The 27,770-nt window shown below is 35.4% G+C and overlaps 1 protein-coding gene across 1 annotated transcript in view; it reads left to right on the top strand.

The window, feature by feature from the left end:
* Positions 1-27,770, top strand: part of ACER3 (alkaline ceramidase 3) — a 120,099-nt gene that overhangs the window by 77,537 nt on the left and 14,792 nt on the right. Inside the window, exons 6-8 of the mRNA XM_054576304.1 lie at positions 202-237; positions 8,596-8,654; positions 23,805-23,906. Coding sequence (XP_054432279.1) covers positions 202-237; positions 8,596-8,654; positions 23,805-23,906 — 197 coding nt within the window. The remainder of the gene's footprint in view (positions 1-201; positions 238-8,595; positions 8,655-23,804; positions 23,907-27,770) is intronic.

Here is a 27,770-nt window from a genome sequence, read left to right on the forward strand (position 1 = left end):
AAGCTAGCACTGGGGGGAGACCCACCCGTAGGTACTAGCCCTCCATGCCACCTAATCTGATTGGTTTTATATGGCTGGAGCCAGGTCTAAGTAACAGGACTAGGAAAGCAGGAGAGGTTTGGGATTTGCAGAATTGTTGGAATAGGTTTTCTCTTCCCCTCCATAATACACTTCATTTATATGTGTTTTAATATTTTGCAGGTTTACCTTAAGGTAAAGGAGCCTGTATTCCATCAGGTAATTCTTAAAAACTATTACACATTTAATTGATTAATCATACTTGCCTGTCTTATGTTTTTGTTTTCTGGTAAATAATATGTAGATACAACTTTAGAAAAATAAAACTGTAGATATCCTAAGAAAACTCAGTGTTGAAAACAGGTTGCGAACTCAAGTGCCTATAGGAGTCCACTGTAGGTAATAAGAATCCACCTGGAACGGTCATTGCCCAGGCCCACCTGGCTGTTGGAAGTCAGTAATGCAGATGTAGCATTGCTCTTAGAAGCAGAAAGAAAACAAAAACAAACAAACAAACAAAAAACAGGAAGCCTTATACATAGGCATATATAAAGTCTTTTGTATGACATTCTTTTCTCAGAAAGATAGACTGAAAAGTCCTTGAATATTTTCCCACTAGTATATATTTTAATAAGTTTTTTGATGTGGAAGGTTATTTAAATTGAGGGGAGCAAACACAGGAAACTTCACTGTAGGAAATAATGATTTAAATGCATCCCATAATGAAACCAAAATGAAATAAAGTAGCAGACCCTAACTAAAGAGAGCTGTCTATTGTTTATTGAGTGCTACCATGTGCTTGGCACTATGCTCATTACTACACAGACTAATCTCCCCAGCAGTCCTGTTAATTAGGGATTATTGTCCACGTTATAAGGAAAATGAGCTCAGAAACGTTAAGTAATTTGCACCAGGGTTACACAGCTATTAAGAGGTAGAGCCAGGAGGACTGTAACCTAGGTTTGTTTGACTCCTGTCACCATTCTTTTAACAAACTAGCAAATAAAAATAAAGAAATAAATAAGCACACATTTCAGGATTATCAGAGACCTTGTAGTTTTAGAATATTTTGTGCTTATAGAATAAGTAAATATTTGTTACTTTTATTAATTTTTTAAAGCAGACTATATACATTGATTTTTTTTTTTCGAGAGAAAGAGGAAGGAGGGGAGAGAGGTAGAGAGAGAAAAAGAAAGGTATTAGTTGTGCCACTTATTTATGCATTCATTGGTTCATTCTTGCATGTGACCTGACCGGGGATTGAATCGTACCCTTGGTGTATCAGGACGATGCTCTAACCAGCTGAGCTACCTGGCCAGAGCTGAAATCTGTTTTTTAAAATAAATTCCAAAACTACCTTATTGTGCCTTGCTTTTTTACAGGCCAGCTGAAAATAGACATACTTACGTAGATATGACAGGAGAAAACACCCTCAACTTGCTTCCCTGTTCATTATAGTTTGAAGTGATGTCATTATTTAGAAAGATTTATTGATACAGTGTAAAAAAAAAAAAAGTAAGTTCATTTATTTTTTAAAAAGTTTAGTTTTTATAAATCTTTGGTTTGCCTTTATAAGAAAGAAAAATCAACCACCAAAAAAATGTGGAAATTTGAGGTTAATTTTTATAAGTTTATGACCATCAGTTTTCCATTTTGTGTTTAAACTTATTTGACATGTTTATATAATAAAAGTTACAAGCTATTCATATAATTTCCTATGCTGCAATTTCCATGTGTTTTTCCAGTAATAAATATTTTCTTATCAGTATAGAGTGGTAATATTTGCTGATAGGAAAGTAGGCAGAATGAAAGCTTATAGCTATGACTTACATCCTAGGCTCAGAGATTAAAAATTAGGATAGAAAAGCAGAGAAGTAGGGGAATGCCAGTGTGAAGTGGATAAGCAACCTGAAGGCAGAACACATTCATTCATTCAGCAGACGTGCACTGTGCACCTTCTCAGTACCAAATTCTGAGCTGTAAGTTGGAATTAAAGTAAGACTTCAAAGTCAGGCAGACCTGGATTCCAGTGTAGTCTCTTCTTTTACTAGCTGTATATCCTGGACAAATTCTTGAACTTTGATCTTTTTAAGTGCCAGGTGCTATACTAGGCACAGGAGATACATTAGTAGATGAAGAGGTCCCTGCTCTTAAGAAGCTTATTATACAAACTAAAATTGGTATCATAGTCTTGTAAAGTTGTCTGAGGATTAAATGAGATAATGCATATAAAAAACCCTTAGCACAAAGTAAACACTCAGTAAACATTAAGTAATATTGATATACCAAGGCAAATAGATACGGCTGCTGGTCTCAAGGTGCTCACTACCTTGTCAGGAAAATAGACTTGTAAAAAAATATATGTAGTATATATGTATTGTACTGCAGTGCTAATGTAGACAAGGGCACAGTCTGTCTGTTTAGATGACTCAAGAGAGGATTACAAAGGACATCTATTGCATGTAGCCTAAATTATTACTTACTCTAGTGTTAAAAAACAAGGACATTGTTCTTAAAAGAAAATTGCATTTTCTGAGTTTTTTATGTTTGTTAAAGTTTGGAGTATTGCTTTTATTCTTTCATATAGCTGGGTTTTTTTTTTAAAAGGTCTCTTTTTTCCATTAAAACAATGATTATAAATTATTCACATGGCTTCTGGTCTTCCTTCCATGTCTCCCAGCTCCAAGGCAACACTTGGCCTTCCCTCTGTAAGAGGTGCCTTCAGTCCCAGTGTAGAGTGGGCGCGGGGAAAGCGGCAGTTCCCTCCCGCTTTGGCACCCTGGTATTCTGGATACCTGTGGAGTAGACCGATAAGAAGGCCAACACCTGAGGCCATCTAGGAGAAGAGTAGGCAGAGAGGCAGCAACAGAATGTAGAAAACGCTCATGGTCGCTGCCAGGCTGGGTTGTGATGGCAGGAGGAAGAGAGGCTGCTTGTGGGCTGAACTGACAGGCTTCTAACTGCTGATGTTCTTAGGTACAAAAACTTAGAAAAATCATTTTGGAATATTTAAGTGGAAGATTATTTTGGAGTTTGTGACAAGATTTACAGTAACTTTCAAAATCTTGGAAATAATGGAAAAGGAGGGAAAAACAAAAGCACAGAAATAAACAGTTCAGTGTAATACTAAAAGTACATACTGAGATGTAAGATGACATGCATAAATTTTTATCTGTGATAATCACGGAAAGTTTCTGAAATGACATATTTGAGTTGGGCCTAGAGAGAAAAGCAGTGACATAGTATTAGAAGGAAGGAGTTAATAAACACTTTAAAAGTATCTGCCACAACCAGGATGATTGTTTTGCTAATCAGATTAGCTTCCCAGAGGGAGAAAATACTGATAACAGTTCTACTTTATTACATTAAATATAAGGTGACCCAGACATCTCCAAAAGAGAGCCAAATGCTATTTATTTAATTTGATAGCCTTGCCAAGGGTACAATACACAAATATGCCACATTAGGTAGAAATACCAATGTATCTTAAATAAGGAAACAAAAAAGAGCATATATGAGACTTGATTAAAAGAATATTTAAGAAGTTAGTAAACCCTCTCTGAGAAGCTAATTGACAAATTAGTACTTGAATATCTCAGATGAAATCTCATCTGATGTTTCAAGGAGTACTATTGCTTAAAATCTTCCCCCAAAGTAGATGTCTCCTGAAGATTGTTTCTAGACGGGACAGATCAGTATTTTATAACTCTCCCTTCTCATTTGGCCCTTATCATTTTTAAGAAAGGACACATTATGTAAACAGTTTAAAAAGCAGGAACTTAAGCAGATTTATTAAAATTTTATTATTTTTCATTTGTGCCACTTTATTACAAATTAGAGATGTAAGGAAAATACACTTGGAAAAGAAGCAAAAGAAGCTAACATTTTTGAATATCTGTTAATATGCTAAGTATTATATATTCTTTCATATAGTTTATATGGATTGACTTAACTATTATCTTAAAAATATCGACAAACCTGTATAAAATTATCATCTTCATTTCGTAGGTGAGATAACTGAGAGTCAGAAAGATTAAGTAATCTGCCCACATTTCTCACCTAGTTATTAGCAGAGCTGGGAGTTGAACTCAGGTCTTTTTAATTTTAAAGCCCATATGTCTTCTGTGATGTGATGATGTCCCTGTAGCAGTTTACTATGGAATCTAATTTATTATCAGAAAGATATGTTACTAGAAATAATGGAAAACGCTATTTAAATTTTAGTGCATACTTATTTTAGATTTTGGTGCAATGATAAACTTAGTAGAAAAAAAATGTGAAGACTGAATATGTAAAACTTAAATCTAGCTATGCTTTACTTTAGGTAAACCAGGATTCAGTTACCAACTTTAAAAACTGCCCAAAGTCAAATATAAGTGAAGTACTTTGGGAATAAAAAGAGATTAAGTAATATCTATAGAAGGATTTCAAGAAGGCTTCACACAAAAGATGATATTTGAGCTTGATTTATTGGTCTTCATTATTATTATTATAATATAATTATATAGATAATTATATAATTATAATAGATATATATCTCTATGGTTTCCAAAGTCCCACTTAATTTACCCTTTTTTACCTCTTGGTTTTATCCATCTTGTTTCCACACAGGCATCTTAATGCAACTCACAAAACACAACATTTATCTTTTTCTGCTTTTCTCATAATACTTTAGTTTTCTTTTTACTGATAAACAAAAATACAGCCTGCTTTTTTCCCTAGGTGATAGGTTTCTTGAGGATAAATACCAGATCTCAGTTTATACACAGCATATTTCTTGGATGCTTTAGCAGAGAGGAAACACTGATAAATATTATAGTCTTTAGAACATGGAGGCTGAAAAATTTATTAAATATGAAAAGACATAAACATTCCTTGTAAAATACTTTTGCATGAAAATTGCAAGGGGCAGAAAAGTATGTATTCTATTATCTTTTTAATATAAAAATGGCTAATATTAGAATATGTATAGAAAAAGTTGTGAAGGTCATAAGACCACCTTTAGTTGCAAGAGAGCCTCGAAAATCAAGCTTTTATAGCTAAACATATTGCCAGCTGAATAAAGTCAGTCTTCTATAGACAGAAGGAGAGCCTGGCCAGTGTGGCTCACTTGATTGGAGCATCATCATAATATGCACCAAAATGTTGAGAGTTTGATTCCTGGTCAAGGCACATACTTAGGTTGCATGTTTGGTCCCTAGTTCAGGTGCATACAGGAGGCAACCAATCAATGTTTCTTTTTCACATTAATGTCTGTCTCTCTCTCCCCTCCCTTCCTCTCTCTTAAAGCAATGAAAAAATGTACTTGTTTGAGAATTAAAAAAATAAAATAAAAAGAGAAGGAGAGAATGGATATGGACTATTGCCACTAGCAGGGTTTGCCACAGATTCCTTGGGGAGAAGCAGAATGTCTAGTGTGGGGTGCTTGTGGAAAGAAGAAAATTAATTTGAAAAAGCCCCATTTCGCTGGTGGGGTACAGATTCTTCCTTATCCATTATCTGGTATGTTTACCATGCTTCCTGACAGTCTATTTTCCTTGATTTCTGTATGGTGATGATTGATACATCTCTTTTTTCAGCTCAGATTTTTCTTTGAAGTTATAGACCCAGATATCCAACTACTGCTAGAGATCCCTACATGGATATCTCACTGGCACCTCAAACTTTGAACATATCCAAAAATGAAGTCACCATTTTTCTGTCCTCAATCTTTCTTTTCAAATAGTCTCTAGCCTACTGAACAATTTAACCGTGTACCTAGCTGCTCAAGTCATAAACCCAGTCATCACTGACTTTGCCAACTCTTTCTAACTCCCATATCAAATTTTCTGTCCCAGCCCTAAATATGTCCCTAACCTTTACATTTCTCTCCATTCCCATTGATACTACCCTAGTGTAGGCCCAATTTCTTACCTACGTTACTGCAATACCTTGTCACACGTCCTTTCCCCATCAGTCTTGTCTCCCTCTAAATCATTTTCCACCCAGCAAGACAGGAACATCTTTCTAATACATGAGTGATCATGCTGAGCTGCTGTTGAAACTTTCATTGTCTTCCCATTGCTCTTAGGATAAAGTCCAGCTCCTTAACATGACTTGAAAGGCCAGGCTTCATTTTTCCTGTTCTTGTTTCAACAATGTATTCTAGACATCCTTACTTTCTTCTCGTCCCAGAATATGAGCTGTGCTGGTTACACTCTGACACCTTCTCCAAATAATGTTTCAGTTTTTATCATTAATGTTCCTCGTACAAATGCTTCATTTACGAAATTAAACATCATACCCTCCATGAAAGTCTCTCTGATCTGCATAAGTCTAGATCAGGTGGCCTTTCTACTTGTCTACGAGGATTTTGTGCCCCGCCCCCATCACAGAGTTAAAATAGTACATTTTAATTGGTTACTTATCTTCTCACTAAATTGTAATTGCTGTGAGGGCAGGTATCAGGCCTTTCTTGTTCATCATTATAGCAGCATAGTTGCAGTTATGGATTTAAACTGGCAGTCAGACTCTAATAGGCTTTAATCTAATGCAATATTTTTAGCTTTATAGAAGAATACAAGGTGGAGTATACAGCAGGTGTCACATATTCATCTCATCGGGAGACTCCATTTGCATACTTTCTTTTGCCCTCTCATCCACTTAAGTTGTGTATAGCTGCCAGAGATGAGAGCTAAATGTAGTGGAGGTCATTGTAATACACAGAAGCTACAGAATCTTTTTCCTACCATCTTTATAATGGGCATCTTTTGTACTGTTCTCATACAGGCCTCAAGCTTTCAACCTAGGTGCAGTCCTTCGCAACAACCAAAGCAGACACAACATTCCCCATTTATTCTAACTGTTGCTTTCAAGGCTGGGAAACTGAGGTCATTCTCAACCAGAAAATCAAATGTAAAAATAGTTTTGAATACTAAAATAAAAAACATCAAATGGCCAGTAAACATACATAACATACAGTGTTCAATCATAACCAGGGAAATATATATAAAAAACCACGTAGATTGACAAAAAGTCAGAAGCCTGATGGTATCGTGAGTTGGTGAGTATGTTGTACAGAAGAAACACTTGAACATATTGGTTGGAGTAAAAATTGATATAAGCACTGTGGAAAACAGGTTGGCTTTTTTTTTTTTTTTTTTTTTTAGTAATTTTGATAGTATATATACCTCTGACCCAGCAATTCCATTCCTAGGTACATACCCTAAATAAATTTGTGCACTAGGATATGTGAATAAGAATATTGATAACAGTGAAACTGGAAATAACCTAAGGATGCCCATCAACACAAGAATGGGTAAATAAATTGTGGCAGTTTTATCCAATTAAATAGTATATAACATCAAAAATGAATGAGCAAAGTCTACATATACAGCATAACTGAATTTTAAAAGACAAGACCAAGACACATCTATTTATAATATTCTGTTGAAAATTCAAAATCAATTAAAATTCTATTAAAATTCAAAAACAAGTATTACTTAAGAATGCATATTTTGGAGACACGTTTAAGTTAGTAAATATGTAGAGAAAAGCAAGAAAATGTTTATTGTAAAAGTCAAGAAAATGATTTCCTCTAAGGAGGAGGGTAAGAAGGTTGCACTGGGAATAGACACATGGAGCACTCTGGGTATTAACCAGGATCCTGAATGATACTCTTCTAGCTATTGTCCTTATAAATATTTGTTAAGTGTACATCTAACTTGTATTCTATGCAATTTTTTGTATTTACTGTTTCACACATTTAAAAGTTGATTTTTTTTTCCACTAAGTTTAGTTTTCCAGGTAGTAGTACTTACACAGGGCCCAATATAGAAAGGAGGGTAATTGATGGAGCCAAGTCTAGGAAGATGTGGGAGCATATACATGGAATAAAGAACCCACATTTGATTAACTTAAGAAGAGAAAGGCACCACTTTACAGACTAGGAATGGGAGAAAGAGTATGGGGAGAAGACAACTTTTGTGAATACAGAAACATTCAGAAGGAGAATTTAAAAGAGTTTGTATTTATACTGTTATAAAATGGGAAGTAGAATCATTTGCCGAAAGTGAAATTAAAGAGAAGGGAAGGATCTAGGGAGAGTGAGGCAAAAATATAGCATTTGTTCAGGCTTCAGATATTTAAATTGATATAGAACTTCTGGTACTGGTTATTCACAAGAAGGCTCTTAATTTTTCCTCAAAGGTTGGCATGAGTCTTAATTATATGATTAATTTTTTTAAAAAATTCTGTTCTTTAGCCCTAGCTGGTGTGGCTCAGTGGACTGAGTGCTGGCCTGCAAACCAAAAGGCTGCCAGTTCGATTCCCAGTCAGGACACATGCCTGGGTTGTGGGCCAGGTCTACAGGTGGGGGCATACGAGAGGGAACCGATTGATGTTTCTCTCCCTCTCTTGCTCCCTCCCTTCCCCTCTCTCTCAAAATAAATAAAATCTTTTTATAAAAATTCTGTTCTTTAAAATATAAAGAAGATAATAAATGTTTACATTTAATTGGGCTATTTTTGTAGGCAAAATATACTTCATTTGCCAAAGAATCATGATTTTACTAACATCATTTTTTACTTTCTTATTTAGGTCATGTATGGAATGTTGGTCTTCACATTAGTACTTCGATCTATTTATATTGTTACATGGTAAGTAGTTTGGATCATCAACACTGTGGTATGGTTAGAGTACATGCAGGCAGTAAATCTACAGCCTAAATTGAAATAACAGACAAAACTGACCTCCAACAGGGATATTGATGGAAAACTATGTCAACATTTATTATAGTATAATAATAAGGAATATTAGTTCTTTAAGCAAATTATTAATAGGCATCATGTGAAAACAAGAGTTCCAAAATCAAAGAAATTTGAGGAAAGCTAATATATGATGGCCTCATATTGTTTGTAATGTACATTAGTATATTAAAGGCTTTTAAAAACCCTAGACTAAAAAAAAATTTGTTTCTTAAACTATTTGACTAAGAAAGCCTTTTTATAGAACACCTCTCAAAGAAGGCTATTAATGTCATAAAGAACCAGTGTTCCAGAAAAATGATTTAGGAAATAGGCATAATCTTTATAGAGTTTGTGAAGATTAAATAATGTATTCATTTGACTACCTTACATAGGAGGGCCTGCCCATACATAGGTGCTCAATAAATGGTATGATTTATGGTTTATTCTTTTTTTACTTAAATTTTTATTTTGGAGTAAAAAGCACATGCATTTGTAAGAAATTAGTATTCTTTACTAATTTCCTCCAATGGTAAACATCTTGCAAAGCTATAGTGCAATATTACAGCCAGGGTTTGACATTGATAGAGGCAAGAAACAGAATAATTTTTGTTATTCAACGCAAGGATCCCTGTGTTGTCCTTTTATGGTCACATCCACTTCCCTCCCATCCATCCCTTCGCCCTCTATTCTTAACCCCTGGCAACCACTAATCTGTCCTTCATTTCTATTTTTTTTTCATTCCAAGAATGTTATATAAATGAAATTATATAATATATGTAACCTTTGGGATTGGCCTGCACATAACATAATTCATTGGAGATTAATATAAGTTGTTGAGTGTGTCAATACTTTATTCCTTTCTATTGCTGAGCTGTACTCCACCATATGGATATACCGGTTTAACCATTCACCTGTTAAATGACACCTGGATTGTTTCCAGTTTTTTACTATAATCAATAAACCTGCTGTGAATATCTGTTTACATGTTTTCATGTGAATATAAATTTTCATTTCTTTGGAATACATGCCGATAATGGAAGTGCTAGGTTGTATTGTAATTGTATGTTTAGTTTTTCTCAAAACTGGCAGTCTGTTTTCCAGAGCGGTTCTATCATTTTTCACTCCCACCAGCAGTGTATAAGTGGCCCAGTTTCTCTGCATCCTTGCCAACATTTGGTGGTATTGCTGTTTTTTATTTTAACCATTCTTAAGCGTATGTACTGATATTTCAGTGTGATTTTAATTCTCATTTCCCTGATGTCTAATTGTGTCAAATGTGGTTTTATGTGCTTATTTGCCATCTGTATATCCTTTTTGATGGAATGTCTGTTCATGTCTTTACCCATTTTCTAATAGGATTGTTTCTTTTTTCCATTTCAATTTTGAATGTTCTTTTATATATTCTAGATACTAAACCTTCATCAAATATGTGGCACACAAATATTCTTGAAGTCTGTACTTGTCTTTTCACCTTCTTCACCTGTGTTCTTTCACAGAACAAAAGTTTTTAATTTCGATGAAGTCCAATTTATCAATTTTTCTTCTTTATGGATCATGCTTTTGGTGTCAAGTCTGAGGATTCTATGACAAATCCTAGATTTTCTCCTATTTTTTTCCTAAAAGTTTTGTATAGTTTTGCATTTCACATTCATGCTTTTGGTGTCAAGTCTGAGGATTCTATGACAAATCCTAGATTTTCTCCTATTTTTTTCCTAAAAGTTTTGTATAGTTTTGCATTTCACATTCATGCTTTTGGTGTCAAGTCTGAGGATTCTATGACAAATCCTAGATTTTCTCCTATTTTTTTCCTAAAAGTTTTGTATAGTTTTGCATTTCACATTCAGTTAGTTTTTGTTTACGATATGAGGCTTATCCTATTTTTTTCCTAAAAGTTTTGTATAGTTTTGCATTTCACATTCATGCTTTTGGTGTCAAGTCTGAGGATTCTATGACAAATCCTAGCTTTTCTCCTATTTTTTTCCTAAAAGTTTTGTATAGTTTTGCATTTCACATTCAGTTAGTTTTTGTTTACGATATGAGGCTTAGGTAGATGTCTATTTTTTTAATCTATGGATGCCCAACTGCTCCAGGATCGCTGGTTGAAAAGGCGATCCTTTTCCCATCGAATTGCTATACATTTCTCACAATTTATTTGGGTATATTTGTGTGGATCTATTTATGGGTCTTTTAAATTCTGTTGCATTGATCTATGTATCTGTTTCTTCACCAATCCCACACTCTCTTGTTTACTGTAGCTATAGAATACCTCTTCAAATATAGTTCTGGAGGCTAGAAGTCAGAAATCAATGTGTCACTAGGAGGATGATTCCTCTGAAACGTGTATCAGAATCCATCCTTACCTCTTCCCAGCTTCTGGTGGTTTGCTGTCAATCTTTGGCATTTCTTGACTTTTACCTGCATAATTCCAATCTCTGCCTTTGTTATGATGTGGTGGTCTCTTTGTGTCTCTGTGTCTTCACATGTCCTTATAAGGACACCAGTCATATTGGGAAAGGAGCCTACCCTACTCCAGGATAACTTCATCATAACTAATTATATCTGCAGTGATTCTATTTCCAACTAAGGTCACATTCTGAGGTACTGTGGGTTATGACTTCAGTATATCTTCAATATATCAATTTAAGTATTTTCTTTATATGCATTTATAACCTCATTAGATAGTATTATGATTTTTGCCTCAACCATAAAAAATCTAATATTAAACCTCCAGAAGAGAAGGAAAATGTATTATATTTACCCATAATTTTACTCTTCATTTGTCTTCCTTTCTAACATTACAAAATTCATTCTCTTAGCATTTCCTTTCTGTTTAGAAAATGTCCTTAGCCATCCTATTAGGGTATATATGTTGGCAACATAATCTCTTAGTTTCCCTTCATCTGAGACTGTCTTGATTTCTGTTTCATTCCTGAAGCATATTTTCACTGGATATAGAATTCTAGGTTGACAGTTCCTTTTTTGCAGTTCTTGAAAAATGGTATGTCAGCTCCTTCTGGCCTCCGAGTTTTCTAATAAGAAATCCTGTCATTAAAATTGTTTTTCACCTATAGTATAGATAGTTTTTTCTCTCTCACTGCTTTCAAGACTTTTTCCCATGTCTTTAGTTTTCAGAAGTTTGACTATGATGTGTCTTGCTGTGGATTTCTTTGAGTTTAACTTTTTTGAAATTGACTCAACTTCTTGAATCTATGGGTTTATAGTTTTTTTTTAATAGTTGTTCTTTTTGGGAGTGGGAGGGGTTGACCAAATTTGAAAGTTCAACCATTATATCATCAGGTACTTTTTCAGCTATACCGTCTTTCTCCTCTCCTTCCAAGACGCCAATAGCATGGATGTTAGATCTTTTGTTACAGTCCCACAGGTCCCTGAGTGCCACCTCATTACTGTCAAATACTGGTAGTTGTCCAGGTTTCTCCTAGGCCTCTCTTGGCACACAGTGGGGAAAAGAGCTCCTCATTACTGTTGGGCTGGGGTAGAATTCCCATTTCTTTATCAGGCCTTTCTGAGACCACCCTGGCTGGGAGGGGCAGGAGTGCCTAATTATTGCTCACCAGGTGGTCTCCACTGACTCTGTAGGGAGTGGGGAGCTCATTACTGCCAAATGCGGATGAGAGTCCCAGGCCTACCCTGCCTGACTTTAGTCTGGAAGGAGGTTGTGGCACCTTCTTACCGCTGATAAGGAAGGAAATCTAGGCCCCCGACAGACTTCGCAGCATGGATGGTGGTGGGACCATAGTTCTTTCCTGTGGTATTTGGCTATAGAATAGCAGGTAAGTTTTCTACCTTGCTAAGCTGCCTCTTTCCTGGTCCTTTGGCTAGAGAAAACAGGCTTTAGTTGAGCTTGCCTTTTTTTTTTTTTTTTGTCTTTATCTATGTCTAGTGGCATTTCTGCATTTCTTGCTTTTTCAGTTCTAACTCTGAGATATATGAGGCAAAAAGAAAATACTTGGAACTTATTAGTGTAGTGTTACTCAGGTCCAGACTTCCTAACCAGTCTGCCTTCTTCTCTTCATCTTTCAGAATCTTATGTTTGTTTATATATAATGTTAAGTATTTTTACATTGTACTTTGTAGGAAGAATAGGGGAAAGTATGCCCGTTTCATCTTCTCAGAAGCAGAAGTCCCCAGTTTATTCTGTATTTAATCTAGGCAGTTTAGGGAAATGTAAAGAAGCAAAAAACAAAACAAAATCGTCCTTGTCTAAATCAGGCCTGAATGATAGAATACCAATACTTTTAGAAACACAAATTACAGACCTATAAGAAATATGTAACAGTGTAAATCCTATGAAATAAAAACATCTGTCCTCCATCTGCCTTGCCACAACCTATTTAAATTTCCATTTGGTGATTATTTCATTTAGCACTATTCATTAATTATTACTTACTTGTCTGCATAACTAGACTATAAGTTTCTTGAAGTCTTGTTTATCTTGGTAACCCCTGCAACTGAGTCAATGGATCAGTTAAAAGTAGACAAAGTTGAAGAGAGAATGAGTTGAAGAGTTAAACAGATTCATGTTTATTATTAAAGATTTTTTTTTAAGTCAAATTGAAACCCTAAAACTTTTGTTTCTCCTAATGTGTTTGACAAGATATCTCTTGTAACAAAATTTCAAAAAATTTTGGGTAAATTTTGAAACGTCCTTTTAAATGCATAGCTGAGCCCAAAAGAACATAGAGAAAATTCTAGAGCATCAGATCCAAAGAAGGAGCTGCAAACTAGGCTGACAAATGAGTTCTGAGATCATGATCAACTTGAAATCATTTGCAGACACTAGGAAGTCAGAGTCTTGGCTTGAAAAGCTTCAAGAGAGATAGAAGACAGAGCTTTTGGCATGTTTCAGATGGGCAGTTGGAACTGTTTCCCCACCACCACACACATAGCCCTAAAGCCAGGACAATCAAAGAGATAAACTATTAGTGAAGGGCTGGGTTAGAAAAAAAATATGCCCTTCAGTAACTTGTCTTTCATACTTAGTTTTAGGTAAGAAAAATGACTTTCCTGAAAATTTGTAATCAATATTCTGTATTCAGACAAATTTGGGATTCAAATGTAACATTAATTGTCTGGGAAACCTCCAAGTGTAAAATTAACTCAAACTAATCTAGTTTCATAGAACCCAAGCATATCTAAGAGAAGCAAAAGCAAGTTATTATCAAAGAAATGTACCCCTGATGTATGCCTCCCAGGATTTTAACAAATTAGTGCTCAAACATGTGCACACAATCAATAATTCCAAATACAGTGAAGCAAATAAGCTGCCATAAGCAAAAGTCATAAGAAACAAAACAGCAGAAATAAACTCTCCAAATCAGATGCTGAAACATAAGTATTTAAAAATATTTAATGAAATAAAAGAGAAGATGAAAAGGTGACCTAGGAACAGTAGCTTATCAAAAATAGAATTCCAGGTTTGAAAAAGAATTAAAGAACTTCTGACGTTTAAAAAAATAATTGAACCAAAAAACTCAATGGATCAGTTAAAAGTAGACAAAGTTGAAGAGAGAATTAATTAAATTGGAAGACAAGTCTGCAGAAATAAACTAGAAAGCATCACAAGAAAAAACACCTCTAACTGCAGTTCCTAAGGGAGAGAGTAGCAAAATTGGGGAAATAAAGAGATAATAGGTGAGAAGTTTCCAAAACTGATAAAAGACATGACTTTTCAGCTTCAAGAACAATTTCTGAGCAAGATAAATAAAAAGAAATCTTTCTCAGGTATGGCAAATATGATAGATTAGCTCACTCAGCATCATTCCATCCTTCTTATAATGTAGATGCTAAAAAGCTAAAAGTTTATTTCCCATATTTCCTTTGCAGGGAAGATTCCAGGTACATTCAGGTTCTGCCATTTACATGCATTCACTTGAGACTGGAATTCAGAACCAAATCAACTTGGGGGAGAGAAGAGGTAGTATGAAAGGCACCCGTTTACTGTTGTGTATCTAGTGTGTGCTTACTATGGCTCTGGAACAAACAGGTGTGATGGCAGCTTCCTGATCTGTGAATTATAACTAAAATAGTATGATGCTGGATGCAGTGGTTGGTGCAGAGGCTTCCCAATTCTCACTTCCTAAATGTGAAAAAAAAAAAAGTTCCTTAGCAAGATAATACTGTGGTCACGTTCATAAATCACCCCAACAGAGCCTAAATCTTGCTCATTCAGAATTTCTGTTGGAATTGAAAGTACTAAATTCTTTCCTGCTTTGAATAGAGTTGAATCCTGAAAAAGCATACTGAAATTGCTGACTTCCAAAATCAAAGATCTTAAAAACATGAAGAGATAAGTCATATTACCAACAAAGGAGTAACAAGTAGTCTACTGCAGACTTACCAACAGCAATAGTGGAAGTCAAAGCACAATAGAGTGTTATCTTCAAAGTGTTTGAGAGAAATTAACCATGGACTTAGAATTGTATACCCAAATATCTCTTAACAACAAGCATAAGTTAAAGACATTTTGAGACAAACAAAAATGGAGAGTTTTCCAATACACCTCACTAAAAGACCTTCTAAAATATATTTTTTTATGAGGAAGAACTGAGATACAAGAAAGAACAGTGAAAGAAAAACAATAGTAACCTGTTGGACTATCTGAACAAAATATTGTGACTGTTTAAAATAATACCTAACTTGAAAGATTTTAAAAATGGAACTAAAAGATATTTTTATTAACATGTGAGATACAAGGGGATAATCCTAGTTACATAGTTCTTAAAGTTTTTTTAAGAAGGTACTACAGTGATTAATTTTACATGTCCATTTTTGGTAACCAGTAGTTGATTTTATAATAACTTTAAAAAATGTAAAGGAATTAAATGGGATTATGAAAACTGAAGCCAAAAGAAATCAGGAGAAGGGGAAAAAGAGAAGCAAAGAAAAGTCAGGACAGATGTAAAGCAGAAAATAAAGGAGTACAAATAATTCAAATTATATCAGTAATCACAGTAAATATCAATTGGACAAAGCTAAGCAATTGAAAGATAAAGACTGTCAAACAGGAAAAATATTCAGCAATATGCTATTCATAAGAAACATGGTTAAAACATAAGTAGACAGTAATTTGAAAAGGATATTAAAAATACACCACACAAATAATGACAAAAAAGGACTAGCCATTTTACTGAAGGACAAATATATTTAAGACATTTAAAACATGTGTTCACTGTATAATTACTAAATTCAGTTTACTAGAAAAAATGGAAATCTTAAATTTGTATGGAAATTTTTGAGAAAAATTTGACAGAATAAAAAAAGAAATAAATGTTTCATTATGCTGAGATACTTTAACACAGTAACTCAGAATTTAAAAATATAATCAAGATATAGATAAAATTTGAGTAACAGAATAACAAAATGATCTAATACACTCAACAATTAAAGAATGGATGGTTTTTACAGGCATGCATAGAGTGATTATAAATGAACAAGATACCAACTTTAAGGTTAAAAGAACTTTAAAGAATTGGTTTCTTTCATAACATGTTCTCTGACAATCATACAATTACTTAAAACAGGATTAGTCAAAATAGCCCATATATTTGGAAACTTAAAACTACACTTTCAATGCAAATACCAAAAGAAATCATAATGCAAGTATTGAAATGCTTAGAAAGGAACCATAATGAAAATACTATAAAATCAAAGTGGGGTATAGCTAAACTGATTCTTAGAAGGAAATTTATAGTCTTGGTTGTTTACATTAGAAACAGAGAAGTTGAAGAATAATGAAGTAAGCATCCAACTTCAATAATTAGAAAGTAGGTCCACAGAATAAACCCAAAGAGAAATGAAAATGGGACCAATAATGGCAGAAGCTGGAAAGTAAATGAGTTACTGCTAACTGCCTTAAGTAACCTGAGAAGGCCAAATCCTAAGCCAAGGACCCCCAATTTCATTGGAGAAATTTCTGAAGTATCAGGCATTAACAGCAACAAGCAGTTTGGAAAAGGACATGGAGGGGGGATCTGAAAAAAAGAGGAATGGGCCCTGATTGGTGTGGCTCAGTAGATTGAGCACTGGCCTGCGAACCAGAGTTGCTGGTCGATTCCCAGTTAGGGCCCATGCCTGGGTTGCAGGCCAGGTCCCCAGCTAGGGTAGTGGGAGAGGCAACCACACATTGATGTTTCTCTCCCTCTCTCCCCCCCTTCCCCTCTGTCTAAAAATAAATAAATAAAATCTTTAAAAAAAAGTAAAGAGGATCGATTGTTAGCTTTAAGAAACTGTTAAATGACTAGATCTCCTTACCCACTCAGTATCACCGAGCAACTGCAAAAGTCTGGAGGTTTATTCTTTGGAAAGGATGAACAATGTCTCTAGTAGATTTTACCAGGCACAACTGAGCATGTGAATATCATACTGAAATAAGGGAAAGTGGGTGACCTTATGCATTCTCGATGGTGAATGCAAAGACCTGTAGGCAGAAAATTGGAAGATTCTTCTTTTAGAGAATTTGAGCATCCTAGAAGACCTAAAGATACAAACAGTTGGCCCGGCAAAACTACTCTACAGTGAAGGATGTTAGTCTAACAGCCTCGACCATATGCTTAAAGCTTGTCACCATTTTAGTTTCCCCCTCTTACGAATGAGGAAACAGTGTCAGACATATAATGAATGCATCCAATATGAAAAATAGAGGCCAAAACATATAATGAGGAAAAATCAACATAGAGGGAACAACTTATGCATGAAGAAAAAAATTCAAAAATCACAAAACAAGAACAAATATTAATTCATTAATATTTCTAGAAATATACTGTATGAAGACTAGGATGCTTTAAAAAGGAACATTCAGAGAATCCCTCCCCCAAAATATTAAAAATATAAAACAAAAAACTGTAGTGAAGGATTTGAAAGATTCAACTAAAGAAGCCACTGGAATTCCTTCTTCTGAACACACATTGTGATTGCATTATAGTCCCTCACCCCCTTACCCTATTCACCAGCAAGCACCCACCCACAGGACAGGCATTAAAGCCATGGTACAGGCCAGAGTAAACAGGACAGCGCAAGACCTCTGGACCCTTGGGTTCACTCTGCCACTACTGTGGAGAGACAGGAAGGTGTTTCCTTAAGTCCATGGGCTTCACTGTGGAAAGGACAGAAGCAAAGACAGGAAGAGAGAAACAAACACACACCCTGGGGTCCATTAGGGCGATGAGAAAGAAATGAAGAATAGAAGAAACTTTGTAGAAATACTACTGGACCAGAATAGAAGTACCAACAAAAAGGCGGGGAGGGGGGATGGCTGTAGAGAAAATAGAAAGGATGAAATTATCACCCAAATAAATCAAGAAAATATTCTTTAATTGAAAGTCATAAGTTAGTAAATTGAAAGAACCCTTTGGCTCTTCAGCATAATGGTGAAAATATACCCATGTCAGTTTAAGAATTCTAGACAAGGAAGATTTCATAACTTTATATAGTTATATATAACTATACAGTTAGAAGCAGATATACATACAAAGGATCAGGAATCAGAATGGCTTTGGACTTACCAAAACAAAACTGGAAGGTAGAATTATAGGATTCTAACCTAGAATTCTATAGCCAGCCAAATTATCAATAAAATATGGGGACAAAATACATTTTCATGCATTCAAGTTTTCAAAAAAGTATATCCCATAAACGGATGCTCAGGAACATGTTGGAGGATACGTTTGAGCAAACTGAGTAAACCAGAAAAGAGGAAGACTTGGGATACAAGGTAGGAAATTCAACACAGAGATAGGTGAAGGCAATTTCAAGGTGAAGGCAAAGGGATAGGATTAGTCAGATGTTAGGCACATTAGGCAGGCAGCCAGTCAAGAATGAAGCAGTGTGACTCCAGAAAGATATGTTAAGGGCCTTTTGTATTGTACACTCTTGTGCCTGGTAATATATGGGTAGTCTGTCCCCAGAATCACATCTGTACTTAGTTTGCATGGATCATGTGCTGATAAAGTTCTTGCTCTCTCCTGCGTACCCTGCTACCCGGATAACCAGACATTCATTTCACCTCACAGAAAAATTTTGCTTTGAACCACTGCTGAGAGCTGAAGATTGGCCGTGGTAAGTAAGCTTAGAAGCAGAAGGAGTATCCAGCTCTTACAGATCGTACTCCTTGTCACATCTCGGCACTGGTCCACACTGCAACCCTGCCAGGTGCCTTCACAGTTTTAAGCCTTATGTTCCCTGGAACTCATTCTTGCCTCCCCCAGTGGGGCTATGATAAACTCTCTGAAACAAGCTGAAGACGAATTTTGATACTCTTAACCTCATCTTCTGTGAGAACCTTCATCAAACAGTCAGGCTTGTGCTTTCCTGATGATTTTTAATTACCTTTTTCATTCATTTATATACAAATACTTATCATTAAAATAAAATACTTGAGAAAATTTATCCTTGTCATTCACCATATTAAAAAAGCATGATAACAATATTTAGAAAAACTTTTTATAATTCAACAGCTATTTATGATCTAAAACTAAACAAAGATAAAGCCCTTTACACATTTGTAAAAATAGAGAACTTTCCTAATCTGTAAACTCTACAGCATCTAACACATTTAGTCATTAAACGTTTAAAAAACCTTCTCTTTGAAGCCATGAATAAAACAAGGATATATATTATCACCATTACTATTCAGCATTATACTAGTGGAAGGCCTATCCAACATAGTATTTGCAAATCACATGATAATTTACAGAAAATATCACAGGATGTGTATAAAAAACTGGAAGCAATTAGAGGAATTCAGCAGGGTCACAAGATTCAAGTCAATATTAAAAAATCATATTTTTAGGTACTAGCACCAAACAACTGTTAAGTGAAGTTTTTAAAAGTACAATTTACAATAACATCAAAAAATGTCAAATGTTTTTAGCAAGTATATGCAAACCGGTATATTGGAAATTATGATAGGGTTTTTTTGTTTTTGTTTTTTGTTTTGGTTTGGTTTGTTTTGATTTTTGCTGAGAGAAATTAAAGAAGACCTAGATAAATGGAGAGAAGTATCATTTTTATGGATCAAAAACTCAATATTGTTAAGATGTGAGTTCTTCCCAAATTGATATATGAGTTCAACACAATCACAAAATCTCTGCAGGATTTTGGGAAAAAATTGAGAAACTGAATCTGAAATTATGTGGGAAAGCAGAGGATCTAGGATAGTCAAGACAATTTTGAAAAAGAACTATACAGTTAGAAGACTTGTACTGCTTGTTTCACTCTGTGATACATTAAGTCAATGTGATATTGCTAGTAAGAATGAAATATAGATCAATGGAACATCCAAAAACAGACCCATGCATCCATACTGACCTGATTTTAAATAAGCTTTCTAAGGTGATTCTGTGCAGAAAAGTTAATCTTTTTCAAATTGTGCTGAATAGCTTGATATTCTTATTTAAAAGTGAACTTAAACTCACACCATTACAAAAATTTACTAGAAGTGGCCCTGGCTGGTGTGGCTCAGTGGATTAGGCACTGGCCTGCAAACCAAAAGGTTGCCAGTTTGATTCCCAGTCAGGGCACATGCCTGGGTTGTGGGCCAAGTCCCCAGGTTGGGGGCATGCGAGAGGCATCCAATCAATCTATCTCTTGCACATTGATGTTTCTGTCCCTCTCTTTCTCCCTTCCCCCCTCTCTAAAAGTTAAAAAAAATTACTAGAAGTGAATCATATTGCTAAATGTAAAAGCTAAAAGTATAAAGCTTCTAGAAAATATAGAAGTCTTTGTAGGCTTGGTTAAGCAAAGAGTTACTAAATAGGACACAAAAGGCAAACTAATGAAAATATTGATAAATTGAACTTCATCAAAATAACAAACTTTTGTTCTTCAAAAGACACTGTTAAGAAAATGGAAGATGGGTCACAGAGTTGGAGAAAATATTTGCAAAATATATATCCAGCAAAAGATTTATATTTAGAATACATAAAGAACTCTTACAATGCAATAATAATGCAAACAATTTTTAAATTGGCAAAGATTCAATAACAAAGATATATGGATGACAAATAAGCACATGAAATAGTACTCAATAACATTAGTCATTAAGGAATTGCAAATGAAAACCAGCATGAGATACCACCATACACCTACTAGAACAACTAAAAAGACTGATGTTATAACAAGTGTTGGTGAGGGTGTAGAACCACAAACACTCATACACAGCTGGTAGGGGTGTAAAATGATACAATCAGGAAAACAGTTTAGCGATGTCGTGGAAAGTTTAACTTTCACCTGCTTTACAAGCTATCCCTTCCTCTCCTAGCTTTTACCCAAGAAAAATGAAAGCATATGTGCATAGAAAGACATTTCTGTATGGTTGTAGGTGCTTTATTTGTCATAGCAAAAAAACTGGAAACAACACAAATGTCTACCAATATTTGGACAAATAAATTATGGTATATCTATATAGTAGGGTACAACTCAGTAATAAAAGGAACTGAAGTATTGATACACATAACTACATGGATGAATTTAAAAATAATTATGTCTTGTGGAAAAAACTACACAGTAAAGCGGATATACTATATTATTCCACTTATGTCACATTGTAAAAGAAATGCAAGCTCAGCTTTTGGAGGTGATGGATATATTTATTATCCGGAGCTTAATGTTGGTTCCATGGGTACATATGGGTATACTCATCAAATGTGCACTTTAAATATATGCATTTTAATGTAAGTCAATGAAACTTCAATGCAGCTATAAAATATATGTATAAGCTGCTGCTAATATTGTGAGTAACTCACCCAGCTTCAGTTTTCTCATCAGTGAAATGAAAAGAATACTACCTGCCTCACAGAGTTTATTTGAAGATTTTACTCATTTGTGTGTGTGTGGTGTCTTATCTGACTTACTAGTGCCCGACACAGAACAGGTGACTCAATGTTCATTCTGCTTCACCACCCCCCTTGCACTTCCATGGGACTGATAAAGTCACCAGGGGCTTTCAAATTACCCTCTTGATAAACCTGGCCAAGTCTTGGAGGCATATTCTCTCTCGTTACCTTTTAATGGCTAAATATAATAGAGAATTTAATAAATAGGTTTTCATTTAATACTAACAAAAACCTTTCCTTTCTCGGCGTGCAGAGTGACTAGATTAACAGCTGAAGGAGACAGCCACAGACAGTAGATTCGTGGAAGTCTCAAACAGACCGCCTAAGGTCAGACAGGGGTGACATCTGACATCATCAGAGGCAGATCCAGAAAGTAAAACAACAGTCACCTACCATAGGAGTTCACACCACAAAGTCAGGAAATCAAGACAGATCAATTGAAGAAGCAGAGCAAAAAGGAAGAGTCTCACAAATAATGGGAAGATAAAGAAATACCTCCCAGTTGAAGGGAAAGGAGGAATCCCCAGAAAGAGAATTAAATGAAATAGAGGCAAGTAAACTATCAAATATTGAGTTCAAAACAACAGTTCTAAGGAAGCTCAATGAGCTCAGTGAGCTCAGAGGGAATTACCAGAAACTACAGAGAAACTACAAGGAACCCACTGCAAACTACATCAGCATGAAAAAAGGACATAGAAACTATCAACAAGAGACAAGAGGAAATGGAGAATACAATTTCTGAATTGAAGAACACAGTAGAAGGAATCAAAAGCAGGCTTGATGAAGCTGAGGATCAAATCAGCGAGCTGGAGGACAAGGTAGAAAAAAACTCCCAGAAAGAGCAAAAAAATGAAAAAAGACTCAGAAAGAATGAAGAGGCGTTTTGGGAAATGCAGGACAACCTGAAACATAATAATATCTGTATAATAGAGATACCAGGAGACGAAGAGGATGAGGAAGCAATAGAGAACCTGTTTGAAAAAGTAATGTTGGAAAACTTTCATAATTGGAGGAGAGAAAAAGTCACACAATTCCAGGAAGCATAGAGGGTCCCATTCAAGAGGAACCCAATGAGGCCCACTCCAAGACACATCATCATTAAAATGGCAAATATCAAAGACAAACAGAAAATCATAATGGCAGCAAGAGAGAAATAGGTAATAACATACAAAGGAGCCACAATACAGCTAGCAGCTGACTTCTCAACAAAAACAGTGCAAGCCAGAAGGGAGTGGCAAGAAATATTCCAAGTCATGAAAAACAGAGGCCTGCAACCAAGATTGCTCCACCCAGCAAGGCGCTCAGTTAAAATGGAAGGCGAAATAAGGAGTTTCCCAGACAAAAGAAGGCTAAAAGAATACACCTCCACCAAACCAACTTTTCAAGATATGCTAAAGGGACTGCTTTAAGATAAAAAGAGTCTGTGAATAAATACCCAGTTCCTTTCAGAGTTGCCAATACTTGATATTACACATTTTAATCTGATTGTGACAATGATGTGTTATTTTAATTGTTCCTTTATTATTTGTTGAAACTAAACCTGTTTTGTATATTTCTTGCCTATTTCTATTATTTAAAAGAAAAAGCTTTAAATGACTTTTTGGTATTCTTTATCCATTTACTGATTAAAGATTGTAGAATTTTTTTCCCTGAAAAAAAAACAACAGCTATTAACCCTTTTTTAGATGTGTGGCAAATACTTTCCCATTCTATTACTTGTTCTTTAACTTTTTTTATACGTATATTACTATATAGTCTTAAATGTTTAATATAGTCATATTGTCAATATTTTACTTTATAGTGTTTGGGATTGAATATTATACTTCAGGGTAAGAAAAATAGTAGTTTGTATTTTCTCCTAAAACTTCTTAGATTCTACATACTGATTTTTAACTCACCTGAATATTTCTTGTATAATGTGTGAAATAGGGCCCTATATTTGTTTTATTTCAAGTAATAGTGGTCCATGCACCTTATTTGTTGAATAAGCCTTATTTTCCCCATTGATTTGAACTGTCAATTTAATCATATATTACATTGTTAGACGGATATATGTGTTTCTAGAATGCTCATTATATTTCATTTGTCTACTTGGAAAACAAACAACAACAACAACAAAACCTTTCCTTTCTCATGAAAGTGATAACTTCAGGCTTTGATCGTGACATGACTTGACAAAATTTCATTGTACTTTTTTATTTTCTCACAGGGTTTATCCATGGCTTAGAGGACTGGGTTATACATCCTTGGGTATATTTTTATTGGGATTTTTATTATGGAACGTAGATAACATCTTTTGTGATTCACTGAGGTAAGATATATTTTCAATCTTTGAGAAATATTTTTGGGAGCAATCTATTAAGCAGAGCTTCATAGACTTATAGAATTATTAGTGCCCTGAAGTGAATTTTTGTCATTGTTGAAATTAAAAAGATACGTACATTACAACAAAGTTAAAATCTAGCAAAACATGTATAAATTACTTAAAAATTTAGACCTAAGGATATTTTGTAACATCTTTAGGGATTTTTAATTAAATGTTGACTGGGCCTTTGAAATCTGCTCAATTTGCTTTACTGTAGAAATTAGTATGATTTGAAATAAGGATATGAAATACATGTATATAATTTTGTACTTAAATACGCTTAATGTTATTTTCTAAGAAAGGCACGTGTTCCCTTTGTTTCATCTTGTCAGCAGTTATATATTGACTGGAGTTTGCATCTTGAGTCTCTGAACTCTAGTCTGTTACTAAAACACTATCATCCTGGGCCTCAGTTTCCATTACAATGAACATGTTAAATAAATTAAAATAGTGGGTCCTTCCAATTCAAAAGTCTGTGAATTAATGGTTTTGTGTAAGCACAGAGGACAAAGGGCTGTATTGAACAGCACCAGAAAGAGGCAGTCAGCAAAATTCAGACAGTGGGAAATACACAGGATGGATGACCTGGTTTTTTCAGCAAATAAACTGCAGAGGGGAGAAAAAAGAAGGAACATATAGATTAAAAGACACTTAAGAGATATATCAACCAAATATACTGTGTTGACCTTTTTTGGATTTTGATTCAAACAAATGAATTATTAAAAAAAAAATTTTGAGCCCTAAATTGTTTGGCTCAGCGGATTGAACACTGGCCTGTGAACTGATAGGTCACTTATTTGATCCCAGTCAGGGCACACGCCTGAGTTGCAGACCAGGTGCCCTGGCTGAGGGCATGTGAGAGGCAACCGATCGATATTTCTCTCGCACATCCATGTTTCCCTCCCTTTCTTCCTCCCTTTTCCTCTTTCTAAAAGTATATAAATAAATAAAATATATTTTTTAAAACGTTGGAATGAGTTAGCAATGATTTTTTTTCTGTTCTTAAATAGCATTTTCTTTATTTAACGTATATTTTACTGATTCTGCTATTACAGTTGTCCCATTTTTTCTCTCCCTTTTATTCCCCTTTGCCCTGAACACCCCCTCCCACCAGCATTCCTCCTCTCCCTTTGTTCAGTTATACATGCGAGTTCTTTGGCGTCTCCATTTCCTATGCTATTCTTAACCTCCCTCTGTCTATTTTGTGCCTACCATTTATGCTTCCTATTCCCTGTACCTTTTTTCCCTTTCTGTCCCCTCACCCTCCCCACTGATAACCCTCCTGTGATCACCATTTCTGTGTTTCTGTTGCTGTTCTAGTTATTTGCTTAGTTTGTTTTGGGGTTGTTTTTTTTTTAGGTTCAGTTGTTGATAGTTGTAAGTTTGTTGTCATTTTACTGCTCATAGTTTTGATCTTCTTTTTCTTAGACAAGTCCCTTTATCATTTCCTATAATAAGGGCTTGGTGATGATGAACTCCTTTAACTTGACCTTATCTGGGCAGCACTTTCTCTGCCCTTCCATCCTAAATGACAGCCTTGCTGGATAGAGTAACCTTGGATGTAGGTCCTTGGCTTTCATGACTTGGAATACTTCTCTCCAGCCCCTTCTTGCCTGCGAGGTTTCTTTTGACAAATCAGCTGATAGTCTTATGGGAACTCCTTTGTAGGTAACTTTCTCCTTTGTGTCTTGCTGCTTTTAAGATTCTCTCCTTATCTTTAATCTTGGGTAATGTGATTATGAGGTGCCTTGGGGTGTGCTTCCTTGGGTCCAACGTCTTTGGGACTCTCTCAGCTTCCTAGACTTCCTGGAAGTCTATTTCCTTGGCCAGACTGGGGAAGTTCTCCTTCATTATTTTTTTAAGTAAGTTTTCAATTTCTTATTCTTCCTCTTCTCTTTCTGGTGCCCCTATGATTCTGATGTTGGAATGTTTAAAGTTGTCCCAGAGGTTCCTAAGCCTCTCCTCATTTTTTTGAATTCTTGTTTCTCCATTCTGTTCCGATTGAATGTTAATTTTTACCTTCTCCAAATCGTTTATTTGAGTCCCAGTTTCCTTCCCTTCACTGTTGGTTCCCTGTATATTTTTCTTTATTTCACTTTGCATAACCTTCACTTTTTCCTCTATTTGGCAACCATACTCAACCATTTCTGTGAGCATCCTGGTTACCAGCACATCTGCATCTCATAGGTTGGTTATCTCTTTGTCACTTAGGTTTTTTTGTTTTTGTTTTTTGTTTTCTTTTTTTGAGTTTTGATCGTTTCTTTCATTTGGGCCATATTTCTTTGTCTCAGCACATCTGTTACATTGTAAGGGGTGGAGCCTTAGGTATTCGCCATGGCAGGGCAACTCATGTCTCTGCATTGTTGTGCTGCATGTGGGGGAGAGGAAGAGAGGGAACAGTGCCACTTGCTCAGCTCTCCGCTGGTTTTCAGTCACTTCCGCTGCTGCCACAAGCAAGTTGGGCCCTTCTGGTGCTTATTCCTGGGTTTGTGTACATTCTAGAACCCTGTGGGTCTCCAAAAAAACTCTTGTGAGGCTGAGTTTCACCTGCCACCACAACCCCCACAGGTTTTTACAGCCAGACGTTTTGAAGCTTTCTTTTCTGGCATTGGAACCCTGGGTTGTGTGGTCTGTCTCGCTCCCTTGTTGTTCCTCCCAGCTTATTTGCATACTAATGTGCGACTGCCAGCCACCGTCTTGCCTGCCCAGTCCTCCAGCCACTGTGTGTCCTCTCTGTACTTCCTACTAGTCTGAGTGTTTCTTCTTTAACTCCTTGGTTTTCGGACTTCCATACAGTTTTATTTTTCTGACAGTTCTGATTGTTTTTTGTTTTTAAATTTGTTGTCCTTTTGGTTGTGCGAGGAGGCGAAGTATATCTACCTATGCCTCTATCGTGGCCGGAAGTCTAGCAATGATATTTTCTTTTAAAGTTTGAGATGATTGAAACTTTGGTAATTGAATATTTGATGATATGAAGGCATTATTGTTAACATTTTAGGTATAAAAATTGTATTTTGATTAAAAACTTTTTAAAGAGTTTTTTCAGAGAAGATTTTCTTTATTTTTAGAGAGAGAGGAAGGGAGGGAGAAATAGAGGGAGAGAAAAACCAATGTGTGGTTGCTTCTCACACACCCCTACAGGGGACATGGCCCGCTACCCAGGCATGTGCTCTGACTGGGAATCGAACCAGGAATCAACTGAGCCACACCACCCAGGGCTATTTTTAAAGAGGCTTTAATTATTAAGAGATTCATATAAAATACTTAAAGGTAAAATGATACAATATCTGGGATTTGCTACAATATAATATTGGGTGATCGGGAGAAGTGGCCAAGAATTTAGATGATACAATATTGGCCCTAAGTTATAATTGTTGAAGCTGGGTAGTGGGTACATTATTATTTTGCCTACTTTTGCACATTTGAAAGTTTTCATAATATAAAGTTAGATAAGTAAATGTAGACTTTAAGGTACATAAGCAAACATAATACAACTTGCTTAGAAAACTGAAATCTAATTGAATGGTTCTGAATCAGAAATACCTATCAGAAACCCCATTAGAGCTTTTACACTGCTAAGGTAAGTAAGTCATCATCCTGTGGGTGAGAGCCACTAAGAAACAAAGTAGATTCTTAGAGATGGTAATTGTCTCAAAAATTCTTGGGCATATCTAGATAAATAACTTGGTGTATCACGTTGATTTTCCTCTATAATAAAAGAGAATTGCAATATGGTATACACTTAATCAGAAGATCTAGAATTTTAGACTTGGCTGTGCCACTAGCAGTGTGACTTAAACAATTCAATTA

This window comes from Pteronotus mesoamericanus, unplaced genomic scaffold (assembly GCF_021234165.1).
Source record: "Pteronotus mesoamericanus isolate MK-2021 breed Mesoamerican mustached bat unplaced genomic scaffold, CSHL_Meso_final contig_33, whole genome shotgun sequence".
In the NCBI taxonomy this organism is placed as follows: domain Eukaryota; kingdom Metazoa; phylum Chordata; class Mammalia; order Chiroptera; family Mormoopidae; genus Pteronotus; species Pteronotus mesoamericanus.